Source organism: Narcine bancroftii, chromosome 9 (assembly GCF_036971445.1).
Source record: "Narcine bancroftii isolate sNarBan1 chromosome 9, sNarBan1.hap1, whole genome shotgun sequence".
Lineage (NCBI taxonomy): Eukaryota > Metazoa > Chordata > Chondrichthyes > Torpediniformes > Narcinidae > Narcine > Narcine bancroftii.
This window is the reverse complement of record NC_091477.1, coordinates 45,456,584-45,478,670: the sequence shown is the minus strand read 5'-3', so window position 1 is coordinate 45,478,670 and position 22,087 is coordinate 45,456,584. Positions and strand designations below refer to the sequence as shown.

At 41.7% G+C, this 22,087-nt stretch overlaps 1 protein-coding gene across 12 annotated transcripts in view; it reads right to left on the bottom strand.

The window, feature by feature from the left end:
- The window catches only part of LOC138743487 (F-box/WD repeat-containing protein 11), a 175,656-nt gene that overhangs the window by 103,317 nt on the left and 50,252 nt on the right, over positions 1-22,087 (bottom strand). For 8 of the 12 annotated variants that reach the window (XR_011344925.1, XM_069898935.1, XM_069898940.1 and 5 more), the window contains one exon: positions 3,977-4,039. The exons of 1 other annotated variant lie outside the window; for it this stretch is intronic. Coding sequence is in view for 10 of the 11 variants with exons in the window: in XM_069898935.1 (XP_069755036.1) it covers positions 3,977-4,039 (63 nt within the window). In the remaining variant the exon portion in view is untranslated. Of the gene's footprint in view, positions 1-3,976; positions 4,040-5,123; positions 5,212-22,087 lie in introns of those variants that run through there. 3 more of the 12 variants (XM_069898937.1, XM_069898941.1, XM_069898939.1) reach the window with 2 other exon arrangements.

Below are 22,087 nucleotides of genomic sequence, written 5' to 3'. Positions count from 1 at the left end.
CATAGGCCCCTGTGGGGCACAGCACATTTAAGGGGAAGGCCATGAAATGAAATCATAAAATATTATGCAATCAGTAGGAGAGAAGTATGGAAGAAACCAAATAAACTGGACTTCTTCCTAGCCTAAAAAATTGAGAATGGCTGGTTTAAACAGCAGCACATAGTGATTTCAAAATCAATCATTGTTTCAATGGAACAGATTGTTAACTAAAATAACTCTCTTTTAGATAGTTAAAACAGTTTAATGTATTTCAAGTAGAAGTTTATTTATCATCCGATTGCACCAGTACAAACCAACTAAACAGTGTTCTTCAGTCCACAGTGCAAACACACAGGCAGACATATCACATACAGACAAGTACAGTACACATATATGTATATTTAAAATAAATATTATTAATAAATAGCAGAGTCTCAGAGTTGTTTTTTTTAGCAGTTCAGAAGTCTCACTGGTCGTGGTAAGAAGTAGTTCCTCAACCTGGTAGTTCTGGCTCTAATACTTCTATATCTCTTTCCCGACAGGAGAGGCTGAAAGATGCTGTGCACGTGGTGTTAAGGGTCCTCTCTGATTTTATGAGTCCTCTTTAAGCAACAATCCCAGTAAATCACATCAACGGGGTAGAGGGAGAGAGAGAGACTCCAGTGATGTTCTTAGCTGGTTTTATGGTCCTTTTGATTGACCTCCAATTCAATGCTCTGTAGCAACCATTCCACACTGTGATGCAGCCAGAAGGACACTTTAGATAGAGCTCCTGTAGAAAAGTTGACAGGATGGTTGCTGGTAGCTTTGCCCACCTCAGACTTCTCAGGAAGTGCAGACATTGCTGTGCCTTCCAGACAAGCGAAGAGAAGTTTTTTGTTGATGATAGGTCACTTCGTAAGTCTAAGTTCATAAGAAGAACTTAGTGCTATTCTCTCCACAACCAAGCTATCCATGTGAGTGGTGGGTGGCCATCCTTGGTCTTCCTGAAGTCCACAATCATCTCCTTTGTCTTGTCTACATTGAGACTCAGGTTGCTATTCTCGCACCATTTCATGAGATTTACCACCTCTTTTCTATAGTGTGATTGTTGGAGCTGGGTGCATTAATGCTTTTAGAACATTATTAAACATATTTTATAAAGCAGAAAGCCTGAGTTGTATCTAGGTTTTCAAGAACTGCGACACAGATATCCTGTAGATAGATCAAATTTATTATCTGACTGTACATATAGAGTACAACCTGACAAACAGCATTTCTCTGTGTGACGGTGCACATATGCACCCACAAAAAAAAACCACACTTGATTTACTCAGTTACTAGTTACTGTTCACAATCTCACAGCCTGCAAAAGGAGGCAATTTCCCAGCCTGGCACTTCTGATTTTGATGCTCTTAAACCTCCTCCTTGATAGTAGGAGGTCAAATATACTGTGTCCTGGATGGAAAGGGTCATCAATACAGGTCGAGTACTCCTTATCCGAAATGCTTGGAACCAGGCGTTTTTTGGTTTTTGGGTGTTTTTGGATTTTGGGAAAACGGAACTAAGCAGCACAGTAGCTTCAGCAGTTAAAGAGCAGCAATAAATGGCAGGATTCTTGAGTGCCGACATGACAGCACAAGTGGAAAATTAACATGAAATTATGTTTAATATTTACCCAAAAAAACTTGATCTCTGCTTACTAAAGATCGCCAGTTGCCGACACCACCCTGCCACCAGTCCCCGCTCTTTCTTGGGAGCCCGAGATCTCTGGTCCTGCCCGTGAGCCCAAGGCAACTTTTTCAATGTGGACAGAACCGCACCCATTATTGAGAATGGAGAAGACTTCGCTGACTCCAGCTGCAACCGATGTTGAAGTCTTGGACCTGGCTCCGTTTGGCATCTTCCCAGGCAGATGCAAAGATTTTGGCTTATTTTTACTGTTATTGTAATCAAACTAGCACTTGTGACATCACGTTGGTGCTATTAAAAAAATTCAGTTTTTGGATCTTTTCGGAACTTCAGATAAGGGGTACTCGACTGTAGTTTTCTGAACCATATCTGAGGCTCAATATCATAGTGAAATGTCATCAATAGAGAAAAGGAAGACCCCAGTGATCTTTTCGGCCATTTTGATGATCCTCTGTATTGTTTTCTGGTTCCATGCCTTGCACCTATCCAACCTTGTAATGATGCATCCAGACAGGACACCCTCAACTGTAGGTTGTGGTCAAGATAGGGACCAGTAGCTTTGCCCTCCTCAACCTCCCAAGGAAATGTAGACACTGCTGCACCTTCCTGACCAATAAGGAGGTGTTGTAGGTTCATGATGTCATCCTCTATATGCACACCAAGGAATTTTGTGCTTATCACTCTCTCCACAATGGAGCCACTGATGTGTTATGGAGAATAGTTGATCTTCTGAAGTCCACAAACATCTCCTTTTGTCTTGTCTGCGCTGAGACTCACAATGCTGTTCCTGTACATTTTATGAGCTGCTCAATCTCCTCTCTGAAAGCCATCTCATCATTGTTGCAGATGAAGCCAACTACTATTGCATCATTTCCAAACTTGATTATTCTGTTCGAACTGGCAGTGTAGTTGTGAATCAGCAGTGTGAAGAGTAGCGGGGCCGAGCACACAGCCCTAAGGTGATGGGACTTGAGCTTTTGCTATCAGCCCGGACTGACTAGTTGTTGCCGAGAGGGGTGTTCGTCCCAGCGAGGACAGTTTATCCACCATCTTCTGAGGCATAAATGTGTTGAGCGCCAAGCTGCAGTCAAATGAACAACAGCCTCGTGTATGATGCATCATTTTCTAAGTGGATCAAGATGGAGTGGAAGGTCAAAGCTATAGGATCATCAACTAATCATCCATCACACTGAGAAGAGGGTAGAAGCCAGAATAAAGGAGTTGGGGGGTGGTAGGGGTGGGAGATAAGTGAATACAGATGGGAGGGGGAACTAGGTGGTGGGAGGAAATAGGAAAATGTAAGATAGGAGGTCATGGGAGGAAGAGGCAGAGGGCTGCAAAAGGTGCAGTTTGATGGAGGAAAATAGATCATGGAATGAAGGAAAAGTATTAGGGAGCTAGAGAATGGAAGACGAGGGTGATGGACAAATCAAAGAGGCAGGGAGTGGAAAGAGAAGGAAAAGAGGCAGAGAAGTGGGTTGAAGGATCAGAGAAAATAAGGGAAGGGAGAAAACGGGGGTGGGAAAAGTTTACCAGAAATTAGAGAAGTCAATATTGATGCTGACTGGTTGGAGACTGCTAAGTCAAAATGCAAGTTGTTCTTCTAATTTGTAAGTGGCCTTAAATTGGTGATACAGTAGTCTATAGATGGATGTGTCAGTGGGGGAATGGGAAAAGGAATTAGAGACCCACTGGGTGATCCTAGCTGTTATGGTGAATGGAATAAAGGTGCTCAACAAAGCGATCCTCCAATCTGGGTCCAGTTTTCCTGATGTAGAGGCTGTTCCGGGAGCACCTGATGCAATAAATGACCCCTTGAGATTGGCAGGTGAAGTATTGCCTCACTTGGAAGAACTGCTTTGGGCCTGGTAATTCCATCCTGACACAGTGAACTCTTTGAGATCAAGAGATAACAGCATGATGCCAAAACCCTACAATGTACTGCTGTATACCAAATGAGCCATATAATGACAAATGGCCATTCTTTGCAGTCTATAACACAATGAAATTGTAACCACGTATGGCCAATTTGCCCCAAACATTCCTAATGTCATTCACATCTATGGTCTTCAATTTAGAACATTACAGTACAGGCCCTTTGGGCCACAATGTTGTGCTGACCTATAGACCCACTCCACATCAATCTATTCCTTCCCTACCTCACACCCATAACCCTCTATTATTCTTACATTCATGTGCCTATCTTTTGAATGTCCCTGTTTTACCAATCTCCACCACCACCAGCAATATGTTGCTGACACCCAATACTCTTAAATAAAAAAGAACATTCCTAGGACATCTCCCCTATTTCTCTGTACAATCTTACCTGCCATACCGTATTCTTCTTTGGGGACTCGTCCTCATTCTGATCCTCCATACCCGATGTATTCTGCAATTGAATAGGAAAAAGGAAATTGTTTGGGGAAGTAATATTCTAAATATAGGAGCTTTCCCACTTCATAAATATAGACAATTCAAAATCCTATCTATATACATCCAATTTCAGATTAATAAATCTGACTGGTGATCAACACTCAAGTGTTATAGAGTCAAAGTTGTACAGCACACATCACATCCATGCTGATTGTTTTGCCCAAGCAAGCATTGGTGAAGTATACTATGGAGTTTACTGATTAAAAGTAGGAAATGACTTGCGTGATAGCAATGTTTAGGAAGCATTTAGATAGTTTTCTGAAGCATTCTCTGCATTTCCTGACTCATTTTTGAACATCAAAAAACCACACTTCCACTACCTACCCTGGCAGCAAGTTCCAGGCACCTACCACCCAGTGTAAACAACTTGTCCACCACATACATCTCCTTCAAAATTCCCCCTCTCACCTTAAATCTATGCAGAATGGCATTTGACATTGCCACTCTGGGAAGAGGATAATGTATCTATGCTTCTCAATTTCATGTACTTCTAACAAACTCCGACAACTGAGAAAACATCCAAGTTTGTCCAACCTTTCCTTCTGGCCAATACTTTAATCCAAGCAGCAACCTGGTGAACCTCTTTTGCACACTCTCTAAATCCTCCACATTCCTCCTGTAATGTAGCTGCCACAACTGTATTCCAACTGTGGCCTAATCAGAGGTTTATATGCATATAGAAGTACTTAATTCATACTGATGCCAAGACAGATTTATGATGCAATATTCTGCTACCTTGGCTTGCATCAGAATGGGAAACACACTAATGGAATCAACACTAAAGGGAGTCATCATAGCAGTATGGAGAGAGAGAGAGATCTCGCAGACTGCAGCTATGCCAGGAACCTGGCACTAATCCCTGCCCTCTAGTGGTGCATCAGCAGCAATGCGAAGAGGCTTCCTACAAGGGTTGGGAATGAATGGTGTGAGGCTCAGGTCTTTACCCTGCTCTTCAAGCTGAATGCAGGTTATCACTGGGGACTGGCTACATCTGTTCATGTGCTGACAGACTGCCTAGATCATACTACTTCTCTCAATACCTGTTTGATTTTCAACGTGCTTCCACTCTTGGGCTTCTGATCTGCCATCCCAGAGGAACCTCATTCACAGCTGAACAGATTGACTGCTTATCTTAAGTACCTGGGAGGGGAACATATTTGCGAGTGTTCAGATGGAGAATCAAGAACCTTTGATAAATCAGTTCTCTGTGAGGTACTCAGGTAGAGTAGTTTGATACAGGTCAGATTTTACTTGTCATTTAAAAAACAGTCAATGCTAGGAATGATGAGTACCTGGAATGTCCTGCTAGAGAGAGTGGTAGAAACAGAGTGGGTGACTTCATTTTTTTAAAAAATATCTAAATGAGTAGTTAAATTGCCCAGGGACAAAAAGCCAAGTGGTGAAATACAAGATATTACAGGTGGGCATTCACTGACCATCGTAGACACAGTGGGCTGAATGGCATTTTCTCTCTGGATGGCTCTACGACTATAACAAAGCTTTATCACCACAAGTTTCTGAGAAGGAAAAGTATATTGCAAGCTAACTGAGACTGGTTACAATTAGTCAACACTTTTGATATATTTCCAGGGTGGTAGAAGCCATACTTGAGGAGCTTCAGACTATTCTCATCAACCAGTTTTGAAAATTGAATGAGATACATCATTACAATAATAAACCAAGCCATTTAGATCATCTGTGGTTTATAAACAACTCTGTATATTCCAACAATTCATACCCGACAATAGAAGGGGCAAGCCATTTAGCACTGAGATAAGAAATTTCTTCACTCAGAGAGCGTGTGGAACTTCCTACCAAGAAAGTTTTTGAGGCTAGTGTATTAGATATATTCAAAAGGGAGTTGCAGCACACGTTGCCCTGCCTCTTGCAACCAACTTTTCTGCACTCAACATCCATATATTCCATTCCTCGCACACATGGCCTTTGAATGACTTGTTAAAGCAGTCATTGAGAGGTTGCAATGTAGACATCAAACCACCCGAGATAACTATTATGTAGTACTAATCTACTTTTAATGTTCTCAGTTAAGTGGCAACAAAACACATCACAGACCAGCAAACTCTGTTCTTTGCATAAACCCCCTGGCCACCTGTTCTATACATCGTCTATCCATAGTTGTACACCATTTTCATCAATCCATTCTTTTTCATGAAAATGTACAAAAATACCTGCAGGGAATTTCATTTTGCTTAATTTTCCATTTGAAAAGAAAATAGGAGCAAGTTACTGAGGTCATAATCAGATTGAATGGTGGTGCAGGCTCTAAGGGATGAATGGTCTTCTCTTGCAGTATTTTCTATGATTCCAAGCAAGGTACCATAACAGAAGATTTGCTACAAATCCTTAGTAGGTTAAAGCAGCAAAAAGAATTAATTTGCATTTTGATGGTTGTCTCAAGTCACGCAAAACTTTTTTAAAATGCTGCAAAAGATAGCAGCCAATTTATGCCCAGCAATGTAAGACAAAAAGTACATTAGTGAGATAAGATGCAAGATAATATTTCTTGGCGAATTGGTTAAAGTGCAACTAACAGGCAAGATAAATCATAGAATTCCCTTTCTGCTCTTCACGGCGTCTTACATTAATCCAAGAGAGTAAAATGTTGTCTTCATCTGAAAAGTGGATCAAGTGCCTGCAGTGAGTGCTTGGATTAAAAGGAGAGTTTTCCAGCATAGAGACAGCGCTGGGATCATCAAGTAAGGCCACAAACGGCAACCAAAAAAAGGCTTGATATATTCATTTGAAATGCATCAAAGGAAATTAAATGCCAATTTTAAATAGCACTAAATGTAGGTGAGAAATGCAGATTTAGGAAAGAGTTCAGGCAAGTGGCATGCTTTTGAGATAGTTAAGAATTAATTCCCTGCCCTTTTCATTAAGTGGCAGATATACTGATTATACCAGAGAAGTCAGAACACAAGTTATAATTTTGTATCAGCAAACTACATGTCGTGGAAAAGAAAAAAAAATTGTTTCTGGAGTTGTAGACTAGACAACCCATACTGAAATCCTACAATATTTAATGGCTGAGGGAAAACAGCTCTTTGAGCATGAATAATTCTGTACATCCAGCACACAAGTCGAGTTGTGAAACCCAAAAAATCTCTCAAAAAAATGGGTGTCAACTTATACACTGCATATACTTTTGAGACCTTAAATTCAGCTCAAAATCCACCAGTGCCGACCTGGCATATGTCAACATTTGAAAAACCCCGACTGTGACAGATTTTCATTGAGATTTTTATTGAAAATACCCACACATTTCGAACCCTTCAAAATCACTCTATCATCGTCTGAGGCAAAGATGGTGGCAAGCTCATCCATACTCTCACTGCTTATACGATCATCATACGGGTCCAGGACTGTATCTGATGAGGTGGTTTCAGCTTCATCGTCAGTGCGATATGCCATAAGCAAGAACCAGACATATCATTCTATAGGCTTTTATTAACAGAAGAAGCCGCCTCTACTGACCAGTGGGATAAGTTGCACCATCTGTTAAACCATTCTTCTTTGGCTTGGCTTCGCGGACGAAGATTTATGGAGGGGGTAAAAAAGTCCACGTCAGCTGCAGGCTCGTTTGTGGCTGACCAGTCCGATGCGGGACAGGCAGACACGATTGCAGCGGTTGCAAGGGAAAATTGGTTGGTTGGGGTTGGGTGTTGGGTTTTTCCTCCTTTGCCTTTTGTCAGTGAGGTGGGCTCTGCGGTCTTCTTCAAAGGAGGCTGCTGCCCGCCAAACCGTGAGGCGCCAAGATGCACGGTTTGAGGCGTTATCAGCCCACTGGCGGTGGTCAATGTGGCAGGCACCAAGAGATTTCTTTAGGCAGTCCTTGTACCTTTTCTTTGGTGCACCTCTGTCACGGTGGCCAGTGGAGAGCTCGCCATATAATACGATCTTGGGAAGGCGATGGTCCTCCATTCTGGAGACGTGACCCATCCAGCGCAGCTGGATCTTCAGCAGCGTGGACTCGATGCTGTCGACCTCTGCCATCTCGAGTACCTCGACGTTAGGGGTGTGAGCGCTCCAATGGATGTTGAGGATGGAGCGGAGACAACGCTGGTGGAAGCGTTCTAGGAGCCGTAGGTGGTGCCGGTAGAGGACCCACGATTCGGAGCCGAACAGGAGTGTGGGTATGACAACGGGACCATTAGGGTTGAGCCAATCTACAGTCATAACCATTAGCAAGCAGTCAGCATAATATATTACACCACCACACAGTGTCCCACAAAAAAAAATCGCCTTGCATACCATCACAAGAGAAACCGCACTTTTTAAATGATTTTATCACAGTCTCTACTTTAACTTTGTCCATGCCTTGAGCACGAATTTACACAGGACATCAAGCAATGCAGCACACGTTGCCCTGCCTCTTGCAACCAACTTTTCTGCACTCAACATCCATATATTCCATTCCTCGCACACATGGCCTTTGAATGACTTGTTAAAGCAGTCATTGAGAGGTTGCAATGTAGACATCAAATCACCCGAGATAACTATTATGTAGTACTAATCTACTTTTAATGTTCTCAGTTAAGTGGCAACAAAACACATCACAGACCAGCAAACTCCGTTCTTTGCATAAACCCCCTGGCCACCTGTTCTATACATCGTCTATCCATAGTTGTACACCATTTTCATCAATCCATTCTTTTTCATGAAAATGTACAAAAATACCTGCAGGGAATTTCATTTTGCTTAATTTTCCATTTGAAAATTACCATGGGCCTTAACTTCGTCCTGTCGGACATTCACAACAACACCTTCCCATTCCTCTGATCTATTCACTATCATATTGAAATTCATGAGGGTTTTGTCCATGTTTTAAATATTTGCCAATGCAAACTGGTGTTTCCGCCAGTTACGTATAATAAACTGGTGAAAACTTACAACTTTATGATCAAGATCTTTTGGTAGTTTCTGTGCATTTTTTTTTGGCGTAATATCAGATTTTTCCTGTTCATGAAACGATTGCACTAGCCAACTGTAGCCTCAAAATCTTTACTGAGGTCTGTCTGGGTGTGACTTTGCACACTGCAGTGCAAATGTTCTTATTTTATTTTGGGAGACTATGTAACAATCTTGCCTCTGCCCGTGTACCCATTCTGCAATGTAATTTTTCAACTTTGGCCAACGAATGATTTTTTTACTCAGCAAACGTTGCCTTTTTGGTATTTTTTTTTAAAGTCTCTTCTTTCTTTCTCCAATCTCTTACCAATTTCTCAAGTGCATCAAATTTTCTTGCAGCAGGACAGTTGCTGGTTTTCTTGTCCATTTCTATTACTTTCAACTTAAAAACTCGCTTCATATTTTCGTTGTGAACTGCGTTGTGTCGATGGACCCTCCATGATAGCAATCACCTCCAGTCAATCCAGTAGATTAATCCAGCGATCTTTGGGGGTTGAACTATACGTCAGTCGATCTCGGGTATCACGAGCTTCAGGAGTTGACTTGTATGCTGGTCAACTCAAGCAGCCAAAAAATGGGGGTTGATTTATACAGCGAATAAACCAAAAACCCTTAAAATGAGACTGAAAAATGGGGGTTGACATACTCCGAAATATACGATATTTATAATCCTGGAAAAATTATTGCACAATTACATTAACATTTCTGAATATATCATTTCAAATTATTTCTTCAAATTCACTGAAAGAGAAATTTGATCTTTAAACAACCTCACAAGAAGCAGTAGTAGTAGACAATTATGCTTTTTACACTGCCCTTTTGTGACATTTTCTCCTTTTTCTGCAGAACACCTGTAGTGTAAAAAGCACTGAGACAGAATTTTGGAGAGGGGTGCCATCATTCCAGACCTGACTTATTTCCTCAAAGGTACCTAGTAAAGTTCGCAGAATGCCTGCAGTGTAAAGGGCGCTTCTGGTATTCCTGGACCAATTCAGGTGTATTTATGGGTAAGCATTTAAAACTTGGGAAAAAACATTCAAGTAGGACAACAGGAAAAATCTATTAAAAATAATACTGCTCTCCCGCTCTCTCCCAGTGGTCCACTCCCCTGCTCTGTTGCTGTGGGCCACTAACCCTAACCCCACACCTAACCTTAATGTGAAGATAAAGTCACCCACTGTACAGAGAATAAACCTACCCCAGGACACATCAAGATGCACAACAAGAATGGAAGTAAGGCACTGATCTCACTCAGAGCTAGAAACAGGCGCAGGGTAATGAAAGCATGGGCCAACCAAAAGTGGCAGTTTATATACTAGCAAACTTATCCTAGATTTGACACTAACTCTGCCATATTATGAGGGCAATCACAAAGCACAAAGATTTGACACTAGGTCTGTCAGATTGTGAGCAAGCTGGTCTGTGGGTTTGACCTCAGTTTGACAGTCATCATGTCAAACAATAGGTAGCTGTGATTAGTAAGGGATTACTTAATCCCCTCTCCTCCATCAATAACTTCGAATTCCATGGAAAAGCAGCCAACATATGAAGAGACTCATCCTATTCCAGTGGAAAGAAAAAGTTTGAAATCCATTGCTATAGATCAATACTTGCAGTAATTTTCCCATGCTCTTTTATACCTTGTGCACGTCTTATTAAATTTTATGCATTTTTCCCCACACTCATTATAAATTGTGTGCATTTTAGTCCCACTATGATTTTCCTATGCTCTTCTATTAATTGTTGTGTCCAGACTCATCTCTCATGGACCTGACACTTCCTCAACACAATGACCAGTGCAGGGTCCAACAGCGTTACTCACTATTATCACACTAATTTGAACCTCACATATTATACTAGACCAGGGGAAAATTTTTGAGCTATTTTTTTGAGGGAAAAAAGCGAGCCTAACATGCTGTCAAATACGGTATGTTATACGTGACACTAGACACAGGCATCGATGCTGTTGAGTTACACGGCCCACCCCTTTTGTTTGTGGAATGTCGGTTTACTGTATAAAAAGCCACACTGATCCAGAAAAATGCCGGCTTTGATTGTTTCAGTGTGAATGACCAAAGCTGGCTTATTGGCGGGTCCTCGTGATGGAAATATTGCAGGATTTCTATTTAAAAAAACATAAATGAGACTTGGGGACTGAGAAAGGGAAAGTGGTGCACTGGCAGATAAAGGCAGAGTGACATGAAGCCATACAAATACACAAAGAAGAATACATCATGAGTTTGGCAGCAAATAAGGGGGGTCAGTAACTAAAGAACAAATTTTATTCACACCAAGTTGGATGACTATGCAAACAACAATTATTCAAAAGAAAAAATATCAACAACCTCTTTAGTAACCTGAAGAATTCTGTTCCAGCAAAAGAGGGGTCACCACAAAGAAGAAGCCTGGCAGCGTGATATTGGAGCAATGTGATTCATTCTTCCCTAACAACTGGTCCCTCAAAGCAAAAGGAAGCTCAATTCATTAGCTGACCAGTTCAACACCAAGCTGTAAATTCAGTCCTTGCCACTGAGTAACAACATTGCTCCCTCACTAGTTTTCTAGTTGTCCTCATTCAATTTTGTATTCCTAATGCAACTGAAAAAAAATTCATCAGCCAATATTACTCCCCCACAAAAAAAACCACTTACTTACTGAAGGCCACATGGTAAAGAATAAAAAACAACCAGAGATTTAGAGTTTTGTCACTCAAGACTCTCTGCCTTGAGCTGCAAATCCAAGGTTAGAATAAAGGTAAGTCAACACAACCTTCAACAAGCTGTTTTCATTCAGCATCAGAGAGCTAATGAATAACAGCTTTGATCGCCAATAGGTATGGGCCTGTCTCATTCTTCATGTCTAGAGGAGCAGTGCAAGTTCTGCACCGGAGGTTAATAGCTCTAAGGCACAATTTCCAAGAAAATTGCTGTGGCCAAAAACCATTCCTACAGCTACAAATTTGTAGATAACAGCACAGTCATAGACAGTGTCTTCATCTAATAGGTGGACCATAGAAGACCTTTAGCTCAGTGCAAGGGCAACAACCTCTCCCTTGATGTCAGCAAGACAAAGGTTATAGACTTCTAAAGAGGGTCAGAGTAATCCTGGTCTACCCATGTCGTTGCAATGGCCAAGAAAGTGCACCCATGGCTCTACTTAGAAGCCTATGGACATGTGGCACGTCACCAGCATCCCTGAACAACTTATATAGGTGCACCACTGAAAACATACTGTCAGGCTGCATCATTGCATAGCATGGAAATTGCTCTGCCCAAACCCCCCCCCCCAAGAAACTCCAGATGGTTGTGAACATGGCTCAGTTCATCTCTCACACACCCCCCCCCTCCATCAATAACTTCGAATTCCATGGAAAAGCAGCCAACATATGAAGAGAATCATCCTATTCCAGCCACACTCTTTTCACCCCCCACCCCCCACTCATATCAGAAAGAAGATTCACAAGTACGAGATCACACACCATCAGATTCAAGGACAGTTTCTTTCCCGCCACTAATGGTCTCCTGAATCAACCCCAAAAATGTAAAATTCTGCTGCGTTTACTCATACCAATTTATCTCTTTCTGTAACTCTGCACTTTTGTACTGTGTCTTACTTGTTTTATGTACACGACGTCAGCTAATATTTCATAAAGCCTTTGATCAGAATTAACTCAAGTTCAAGCTCTGGAATGGAGGGTTAATTTCAGACATGGTTGAGCAATTGAATATGTGTCAGTTTACAGACAAGGGAGAGTTACCAGACTAGACAGGCACCCAAATGATGCAGCCATAACTACTTGACATAGTTATTAATGTCTAAAAGTAGCTGAGATAGATGCTACCCCCCAAGTCCCTTGACACTTGAAATAATTACATGTAATTTATGTAACAAATTTGAAATTTCTGGAAAGATTTGGGAATCCTATTTATAAACTGTAGGAATTAAGTTGTAATCGCCCAACCTGAACCTTCTGACTCCTAAAATCAAGAAAATTTGTTAGATTTTATTTGATAGTTTTTTAGTAATTTTTTTATAAATACTTAGGGTGGTGAAGAAGGCTTTTAGTATGCTGGCCTTTATCAATCATTGCATGGAATATAGGAGTTGGGAGGTGATGTTGAGATTGTATAAGACGTTGGTGCGGCCTAATTTGGAGTTCTGTGTACAGTTCTGGTCGCCTAATTATAGGAAGGATATAAACAGAGTGGAGAGAGTGCAGAGTAGGTTTACCAGAATGTTACCTGGGTTTAAGCATCTAGAGTATAGGGAGAGATTGGACAGATTAGGTCTTTATTCTTTGGAGCGTAGAAGGTTGAGAGGGGATTTGATAGAAGTATTTAAGATTATGAAAGGGATAGACAGAGTGGATGTGGATAGACTATTTCCGTTAAGAGGAGGAAAGATTAAAACAAGAGGACATGAGTTAAGAATTAAGGGGCAGAGGTTTAGAGGTAACATGAGGGGGAACTTCTTTACTCAGAGAGTGGTAGCCGTGTAGAATGAGCTTCCGGGAGAAATAGTGGCGGCGGAGTCAATTGTATTATTTAAGAAAAGGTTGGACAGGTATATGGATGAGAAGAAGATGGAGGGTTATGGGCATTGTGCAGGGAGGTGGGACTAGAGAGGGGTGTTTGGTTCGGAGCGGACTAGAAGGGCCTAATGGCCTGTTTCCGTGCTGTAATTGTTATGTTATGTTACTATGAAGATACAATGGATTAAATTAATAGACTGAAATGTGACAAATAGATAAAAATGTCGGGTAGTGAGATTATCCATTTTGGATATGGTACCTGTCGTTAACTGTCGTTAAAATGAGTTGGTCTGGGACAGGAATTTTGTTTGTAAATTGCTAATAAAATACTGACCATTTTATCAAGTGTTTGATAAAATTCTAAATACAAATTCTAAATCCTCAGCTTTAATTTCGACTAAATGAGAGACTACAAATAAACTAGGATTGTTTAGAATCTTACGACATTTTGCTGAAGCTTCCAAGAGAAACATTAATGCAGCTAGCCCATGGTTCTATGAATATGTCAAAAGGAAAGGTAAAGTGGATGGCCTACAGGCAAAGACATGAGAAATCATATTGGGCATAAAGAAATAACAGATAAATAAAACAAATATCTGCTGTGTGTTCACGGAAGTCATAGCAAACCTACTACAAATCCTGAAAACCAACATCTAGATGAGCTCAAAGAAATTAAAATTGTGAAAAAATATTTGGAGGAACTCTCCCCCCCTCCCCTCCCCCCCCCCACAGAACATAATAACTTATTCCCAATGAATTTAAAGCTAGTGCTAATAGATAAAGTTCTGGAAAGTGGCAGCCCTTTTGCATTCAACAAGCATTCCCACTGAGATGACAATTGTAAGCTTTTAGCGGAATCGCTTCTGCTACAGCTGTCACATGAGATTCTTTAACTCAGAGCACATGGTGCTGGGATAATATATTTGCTTGTATTGAGGGTTGAGAAAGAAAAAGCATCATATAGATTAGTATAGGAGGCCCAGAAATACACAACCTATATTAATCTTCATCAGTCAACTGCAAAGAGAACAGTAATACATTTCAGCCGGAGAGAAACGGGCTGGTGAAGTGAACAGGTGTGTGGCAGATGAAGTGTAACACTGAGAAGTGTGAAATAATGCATCCAAGTTCAAATTTATTCTCAGAGAACATACATGACGGTACATACATGACATCACAAACAACCCTGAGTTTGTTGGCGACTTGAAGTGAGAAACCCATGCAGACTGCGACTGCAATCAAAGGACACACACCAGGCTGCGAACTGCTGGAGACTAGCTCGAGGCTGGTGTACCAGGTAACAGAACCGTGATGTTAGAGGGTGCTGAAGGCTTCCTGATTGAATCAGAAGTTTGGAACTGGAACTCGAGTTGCCGATGGTTTGGATTGGAGCCTGTGTGGCTGCAGGAGTGCTGCAGGCAAATTCCAGATACTCGGTGACTCTGGAGGGGACTCTCTTTTGTTTCTCTTTCTTTGACTTTAAGCGATGATAATGAACCTGTCTTCCTTACAAGCAGACTAAGGAAATATAATGTGATGTTATACCTGTCTTATTACATGACATTTTTTTTTATTCTACTAAATAGAATAATACCTAGTGTCGCCGAGAATATTCTCCCAGAATCACAGTGCGGCTTTCGCGCAAACAGAGGAACTACTGACATGGTCTTTGCCCTCAGACAGCTCCAAGAAAAGTGCAAAGAACAAAACAAAGGACTCTACATCACCTTTGTTGACCTCACCAAAGCCTTTGACACCGTGAGCAGGAAAGGGCTTTGGCAAATACTAGAGCGCATCGGATGTCCCCCAAAGTTCCTCAACATGATTATCCAACTGCACAAAAACCAACAAGGTCGGGTCAGATACAGCAATGAGCTCTCTGAACCCTTCTCCATTAACAATGGCGTGAAGCAAGGCTGTGTTCTCGCACCAACACTCTTTTCAATCTTCTTCAGCATGATGCTGAACCAAGCCATGAAAGACTCCAACAATGAAGACGCTGTTTACATCCGGTACCGCACGGATGGCAGTCTCTTCAATCTGAGGTGCCAGCAAGCTCACACCAAGACACAAGAGAAACTTGTCCGTGAACTACTCTTTGCAGACGATGCCGCTTTAGTTGCCCATTCAGAGCCAGCTCTTCAGCGCTTGACGTCCTGCTTTGCGGAAACTGCCAAAATGTTTGGCCTGGAAGTCAGCCTGAAGAAAACTGAGGTCCTCCATCAGCCAGCTCCCCACCATGACTACCAGCCCCACCATATCTCCATCGGGCACACAAAACTCAAAACGGTCAACCAGTTTACCTATCTCGGCTGCACCATTTCATCAGATGCAAGGATCGACAATGAGATAGACAACAGACTCGCCAAGGCAAATAGCGCCTTTGGAAGACTACACAAAAGAGTCTGGAAAAACAACCACCTGAAAAACCTCACAAGGATAAGCGTATACAGAGCCGTTGTCATACCCACACTCCTGTTCGGCTCCGAATCATGGGTCCTCTACCGGCATCATCTACGGCTCCTAGAACGCTTCCACTAGCGTTGTCTCCGCTCCATCCTCAACATCCATTGGAGCGCTTTCATCCCTAACGTCGAAGTACTCGAGATGGCAGAGGTCGACAGCATCGAGTCCACGCTGCTGATGATCCAGCTGCGCTGGATGGGTCACGTCTCCAGAATGGAGGACCATCGCCTTCCCAAGATAGTGTTATATGGCGAGCTCTCCACTGGCCACCGTGACAGAGGTGCACCAAAGAAAAGGTACAAGGACTGCCTAAAGAAATCTCTTGGTGCCTGCCACATTGACCACCGCCAGTGGGCTGATATCGCCTCAAACCGTGCATCTTGGCGCCTCACAGTTCGGCGGGCAGCAACCTCCTTTGAAGAAGACCGCAGAGCCCACCTCACTGACAAAAGGCAAAGGAGGAAAAACCCAACACCCAACCCCAACCAACCAATTTTCCCCTGCAGCCGCTGCAACCGTGTCTGCCTGTCCCGCATCGGACTTGTCAGCCACAAACGAGCCTGCAGCTGACGTGGACTTTTACCCCCTCCATAAATCTTCGTCCGCGAAGCCAAGCCAAAGAAGAGATTACATGACAATAAAGTAATCTTGTAAACTGTTCTCAAGAAAAAGATACCTATACAAAACACAAATGTAAACAAAGTAAGAAATCAAAACAAACTGTGCAAATCCAGAAAAAAATAAGTACAGGGTATTCAATTATAAATAATGTGCAAAGTAAGAGAACTTATTGATTGATTCTGTTGTTTAGGAGTCTGGGGCTGGAGGGGTAGCAATTGTTCCTGAACCTGGTAGTACAAGTCTTGTGGCACCTGTATCTCTGCTGATGGCAGCAGCAAGAACAGATGCATGGTGTGGATCCTTGATGATTGCTGCTGCTTTACAACGGCTACATTCCATATAGATTTGTCGATGGTGGGGAGAGTTTTGCCCATCATATACTGTGTCCACTATCTTTTGTAGGGCTTTCCTCTCAGAGATTTTGGTGCCCCATACCAGGCCGAGATGCAGCTGCTCGAAGCTTTCCAACATTTTCAATGTCATACCAAACCTCTGCAAACTCCTGAGGAAGTAGAGACACTGATGAGCTTTTGTCACGATGACATTAGTATGTTGAGTCTAGGAAAGGTCATCCAAAATAGTGACTCCCAGCAATTTAAATTTGCTCACCCTCTCTACTTCTGATCCCTCAATGATCACTGGATCATACACCTCTGGGTTTCCCTTCCTGAAGTCTACAATCATCTCCTTGGCTTTAGAACATAGGAAATTACAGCACAGTACAGGCCCTTCAGCCCTCAATGTTGTGTCAACTTATATATTCCCACCAAATAAAAAGTGAACTTTCTACCTCTTAACTTTCTACTTTTCTTTCATCCATGTACCTAAGAGTCTTTTGGCGACATTGAGTGAGAGGTTGTTTTCAGTACCTTAATCAACCATGTTTTCAATCTCCCTCCTGTATCATCGCCCCTTTTTATATAGCCCATTACTGTGGTATCATCTGCAAATTTGAAAATGGTTGTTGCCGTATCAAGCCATGCAGTCATAGATGTAAAGCGAGTAGAGCAGGGGGCTAAGTACGCAGCCTTGTGTTCTGGTGCTTGTCCACACTGGGGACTGGAAGTGAGAAAAACCAAGATCCAATTACCCAGAGGACTTTTGCAGCCCAGGTCTTGAAGTTTGAGGGGATGATAGTGTTGAACTGTAGTCCAATAAATAGCATCTTTTCTGGCCCGGTGTTCCAGTGTTTTGCACAGACCCAGTGAAATGACATCTGCCATCGATCTGTTGTTACAGTAGGCAAATTGGAATGGATTAATGTCACTATTCAGAGAGGAGTCGATATGCATCAGCACCAGCCTCTCAAAACAGTGGATGTGCCACTCGTCTGCAGGTCACCACACTCTTCTTGGGCACTAGTATAATTGAGGTCTGTTTGAAACAGGTGGGTACCATGCCTTGTCAGAATGAGATATTGAAGACATTATGGCCAGTTGGTCAGTACAGCTTTTCAATACTTGGCTGAGTACTCCATCCGGTCTGGATGCTTTCCTTGGATTCATTCTCCTGATGGCAGCCCATATATCAACTACTTTTTTGTAGTCAAAGTTGGAGTAGAAGACATTGAGCTCATTTGGGAGGGAAGCTTTGGTGTCTCCTAGATTGAGTTTTGCAGCAAGTTACGTCTCTTAAGCCCTGCCACAGCTGACAGGTATCTTTGTTTTGATAATTATAATGAGATACATTTCTAAAAGGAGTGTGGGTGCATAAGTCACTGAAAGTAGCAGGGCCAGTTTAGAAAGTGGTGAATAAAGGCTAACAGTTCTGGCCTCCATCTTCAGAGGAGCATTTAAAAGCTTTGAGAACACTCTAGCCTCAGCTGGAGCATTGTGTTCAATTCTGGTTACAGTGGAGATGGTCTGCAAGTAGAGGCCTGGAACATCTACATCTATCAAAGGACATTTCTCTTCCTCACAACCCATTTTCCCCACTTAGCTTTTTATTACCAGTAAATTTTCATTGATTACAATTAATATTACTTTCTTCTGTACTTCTGTGTCAGAACAACTTCAAGGGGCTATAGACTGAATGAGTGGGAAAGAACAATGGTCAGGAAAAAAATCAAGTAATTTTCATTGAAGGGTCAACTTTTTTTTAATATATAGTATCATAAAGCCTTAGGGGACAGATAAGGCCCTTCAGTGCAACTCGGCCATGCCGATGAAGTTGACCCTTTGGGCTAGTCCTTTTTCTCTGTATTTGGCCTCTATCCATCTAAACTACATGCAGCATTTTATAACACTCAAGATAAATTAGAGGGTAACAAAAGTATTCCAGTACAGTTGGCAGCATTCAGCTCATCAAGTCCATGTAATCTCCAAGTAGAGCAATTCCATGCTGCACCACAGCACGAAAAATTCTTTAAAAGGTTCTGACGAAACTCATCTCCATCGATGCTGCCTGAACCATTAAGTCCTTCTAGCTTTTCTTTGTTCATTTGAGATTCCAGCACCTGTGGCATTGATGTTTCTCTTTCAAATAGCTAACTATCCTTTTGGAAAGCCCAAGTGATTTCTCTTCCACTTTCCCTGCAGGTAGTGAAATTTAGAGCTTTCCCCAAATTTCCTCAACATAATTTGACCAAAACTTTAAATCTGCATTCCTGGTCCTTGAACAAACTAACAATAGGAACTCTGGGAGTTCAAGTGCACAGGTTGCTAACCTTCGAGCAAGACCCTACCATGTGAGAGGCTGCAAGTCCATGTGCCTTAGTTCCAAGAGTAGATAGTGCCTCAACTGTTATAACAATCAGCTTTCTTTGCATTTTAATAAAAAACAATGACTTTGAAGAAATCACCTTTGATTTAGCCCAATGTTCCAAATTTTATGGCACAGCAAATTTAAGCTTGAGTGCCAGTGTTCCTCCTCTAGCTTTCAGTATCGTAGACGGGAATATGCTTTGTTTCATCATTTAGAGCTCAAAAGTTAATAACTTTCTCATTATGGGGGCTGAGGGATAATTAATTGCATCTTCAGTTATCCATTCTCCAGTTTGAAGCTTTTAGGGGTGTTCCTTCCAATAGGCTTTGATAGATTAATTGTTTTTTTAGAAAGATTATCCCATCTTCAAACCTCACTGGTGCCAGGACATGAGCTTATCCTACACATGGTCTTTGCCTCACAGATAAAAATTCAGCATGTTATGTCTATCAACACACACTTGGGACATACTTTGAGCTGTGTGAGCTCTGTTTATACTAGGTGTTAAATGTTTTTCAACTTTTCCTCTTCACATCCAAATGTTACCATCAAACTAAACCTGAGACATTGTGGGAGGCTAGGGGAAAAATTGCATGGGCCCTAAAGAAATATTTGTTTCATCTTTAGCCAGAGGTAAGGTATCAGAAGAGACAGTGGCTAATGTTGCCTCAAGAAAGGCTGCTGAGATCTACAGGCAAGTGAGCATCAGTTGTGGCTAAGTTACAGGAGGGGGTTCTGAAAGACAGGATTGACATGCATTTGGAAAGACACAGACTGATTAGGGATAGTCAATCTTTCTCCCAGGGAAGGAGAGTCTAAAACTAGAGAGCGTACATTTAAGGTGAAAGCCTTAAAAATGGAGCTGAGGGCACCTTTCCTCCTCCCTGCCATCCCCCCCACCCCTACACAAAGGGTGGTGGTTATATGGAATGATGAAGTGGTAGAGATGGGAATAAGTTTAACAGTTAAAAGATATTTGGGCACATACATTAAAGGGGAGGTGGGCAACCTTTTAATTTTTAATTTAGACATACAGCATTGGTAACAGGCATCTTGGCCCACAAGTCTGTGCTGCCCAATTAACCTGCACCCCCAGTTCGTACTCATTCACACGCCTAACTTAGAGAGACAAGCAGCTGAGGAAGACACCGTGAGAAAATTGGGCAGCAGGGCCTGTTTCAGAACTACATCTCTATGAAAGTGATAGATAACAAGGATTAGAGATTCTTCCAGATTTTTTTGGGTGGCTTCCCAGTTTTATCATTATTTTATGATGTCCTGTGGACATTTTTTCACTAAAATTTGCAAGAAAGTTATTTTAATTCACCAAGAGTTGATGTCTTTGGATGGTGTATTGTTGTTTATTACTTTGGGTTGACATCTGCATTTTACCACATTTGAAATAGTTGAGAGTAACCTTATCAATCAAGGATCAGTTCAGCAATCATTGACCCTCTACAACACATTCATTTAAATATACATGGGATCTCGTCTTACAAAGCTATAGCCTAATAATGCACGAGATTCAGATCAGGGAAGCCTCCAATTGCTTTAAACAAGGATTGCATCCGTATTCATTATGGAAAAACATTAGTGAAGCACCTGAAATTCTAATGGTCAGGCTTTATACGGTATCACATTTGGAGCATTGTGAGCAGTTTTGAGCACCTTATCAACTAATGTGCCCGTCACTGGAGATGGTCAGAGGAGGCTTATGAGAATTATCCCAGGGATGAGAGGGTTAAGGTACGATGAGCATTTGAGCCTGCAATAGCTGGAGTTTTCAAGCATGAGAGATCTCATCAAAACCTACCGAATATTCAAAAGGCAAAATAAAGTAGACATGAAGATGTTCCTAGTAGTGGGTGTCTAGAATCAGAACAGAATAAAAGGAGATCCCTTTAGAAAAGAGATGAGGACGTTTCTTCAGTAAGACAGATGTGAATCTATAGAATTCACTGCCATATACTGCTATGGAGACAAGTCATCAGGTATATTTAAAGCAGGGGATGACAGGTTCTTGATTAATAAAAGTATCAACGGTTTAGGGTAGAAGGCAAAAGAATGGGACTGAAAAGAAAAATACATCAACCACAGTGGCGCAGACTCGATGGGCTGAATGACTCTCTGCTCCTCAGTGTTTGCAGTTGATGTTTTGGCTCCAAGCCAATGGGAATGTCAAAAATTACAGAACTTCAGATGAGTCTTGATATATCCATTCAAACAAATAAATTGTAGACAACGTGAAATGACTTACAGAAGAGTTGAGGAATGATCATAAAATACAGCAACTTCATCTGTAGCAGTAAAAGTTTAAATGTGCATTTCACTTCAAAAATTGACATTGAAAGTACTCCCAGTGGCACTGGACATGGGTACAAAAGTGCCAGAATGTGTCAGTAATTATGGATCATTGATGGTTTCATGTACCATCAACATGTAACCAAAATTACTGTAGTTCACAGATCAGCTCAAAACAGCAGGACGGTTGATGCTCAAGCACAACAGATGAATACTGCACTTTGCCATGGATAGGAAATGCACAAAGAAAGTGTACGTGCAGCTGAATAACGCAAGGAACTGTTAAAAGTTTGTCACCTTTTCCTTAGAAATGCTTCCAAGACTTCTTTAAAAAGCAGTAACAATCAAACTCATTAATAACGTAGCCCATTCTGATCTGGCTAGTCTGGGCTGCCATTAGTCTGAATTACTAACCCACTTCCTTATTCAAGACAAAGAGAAAAAGTCTGATTT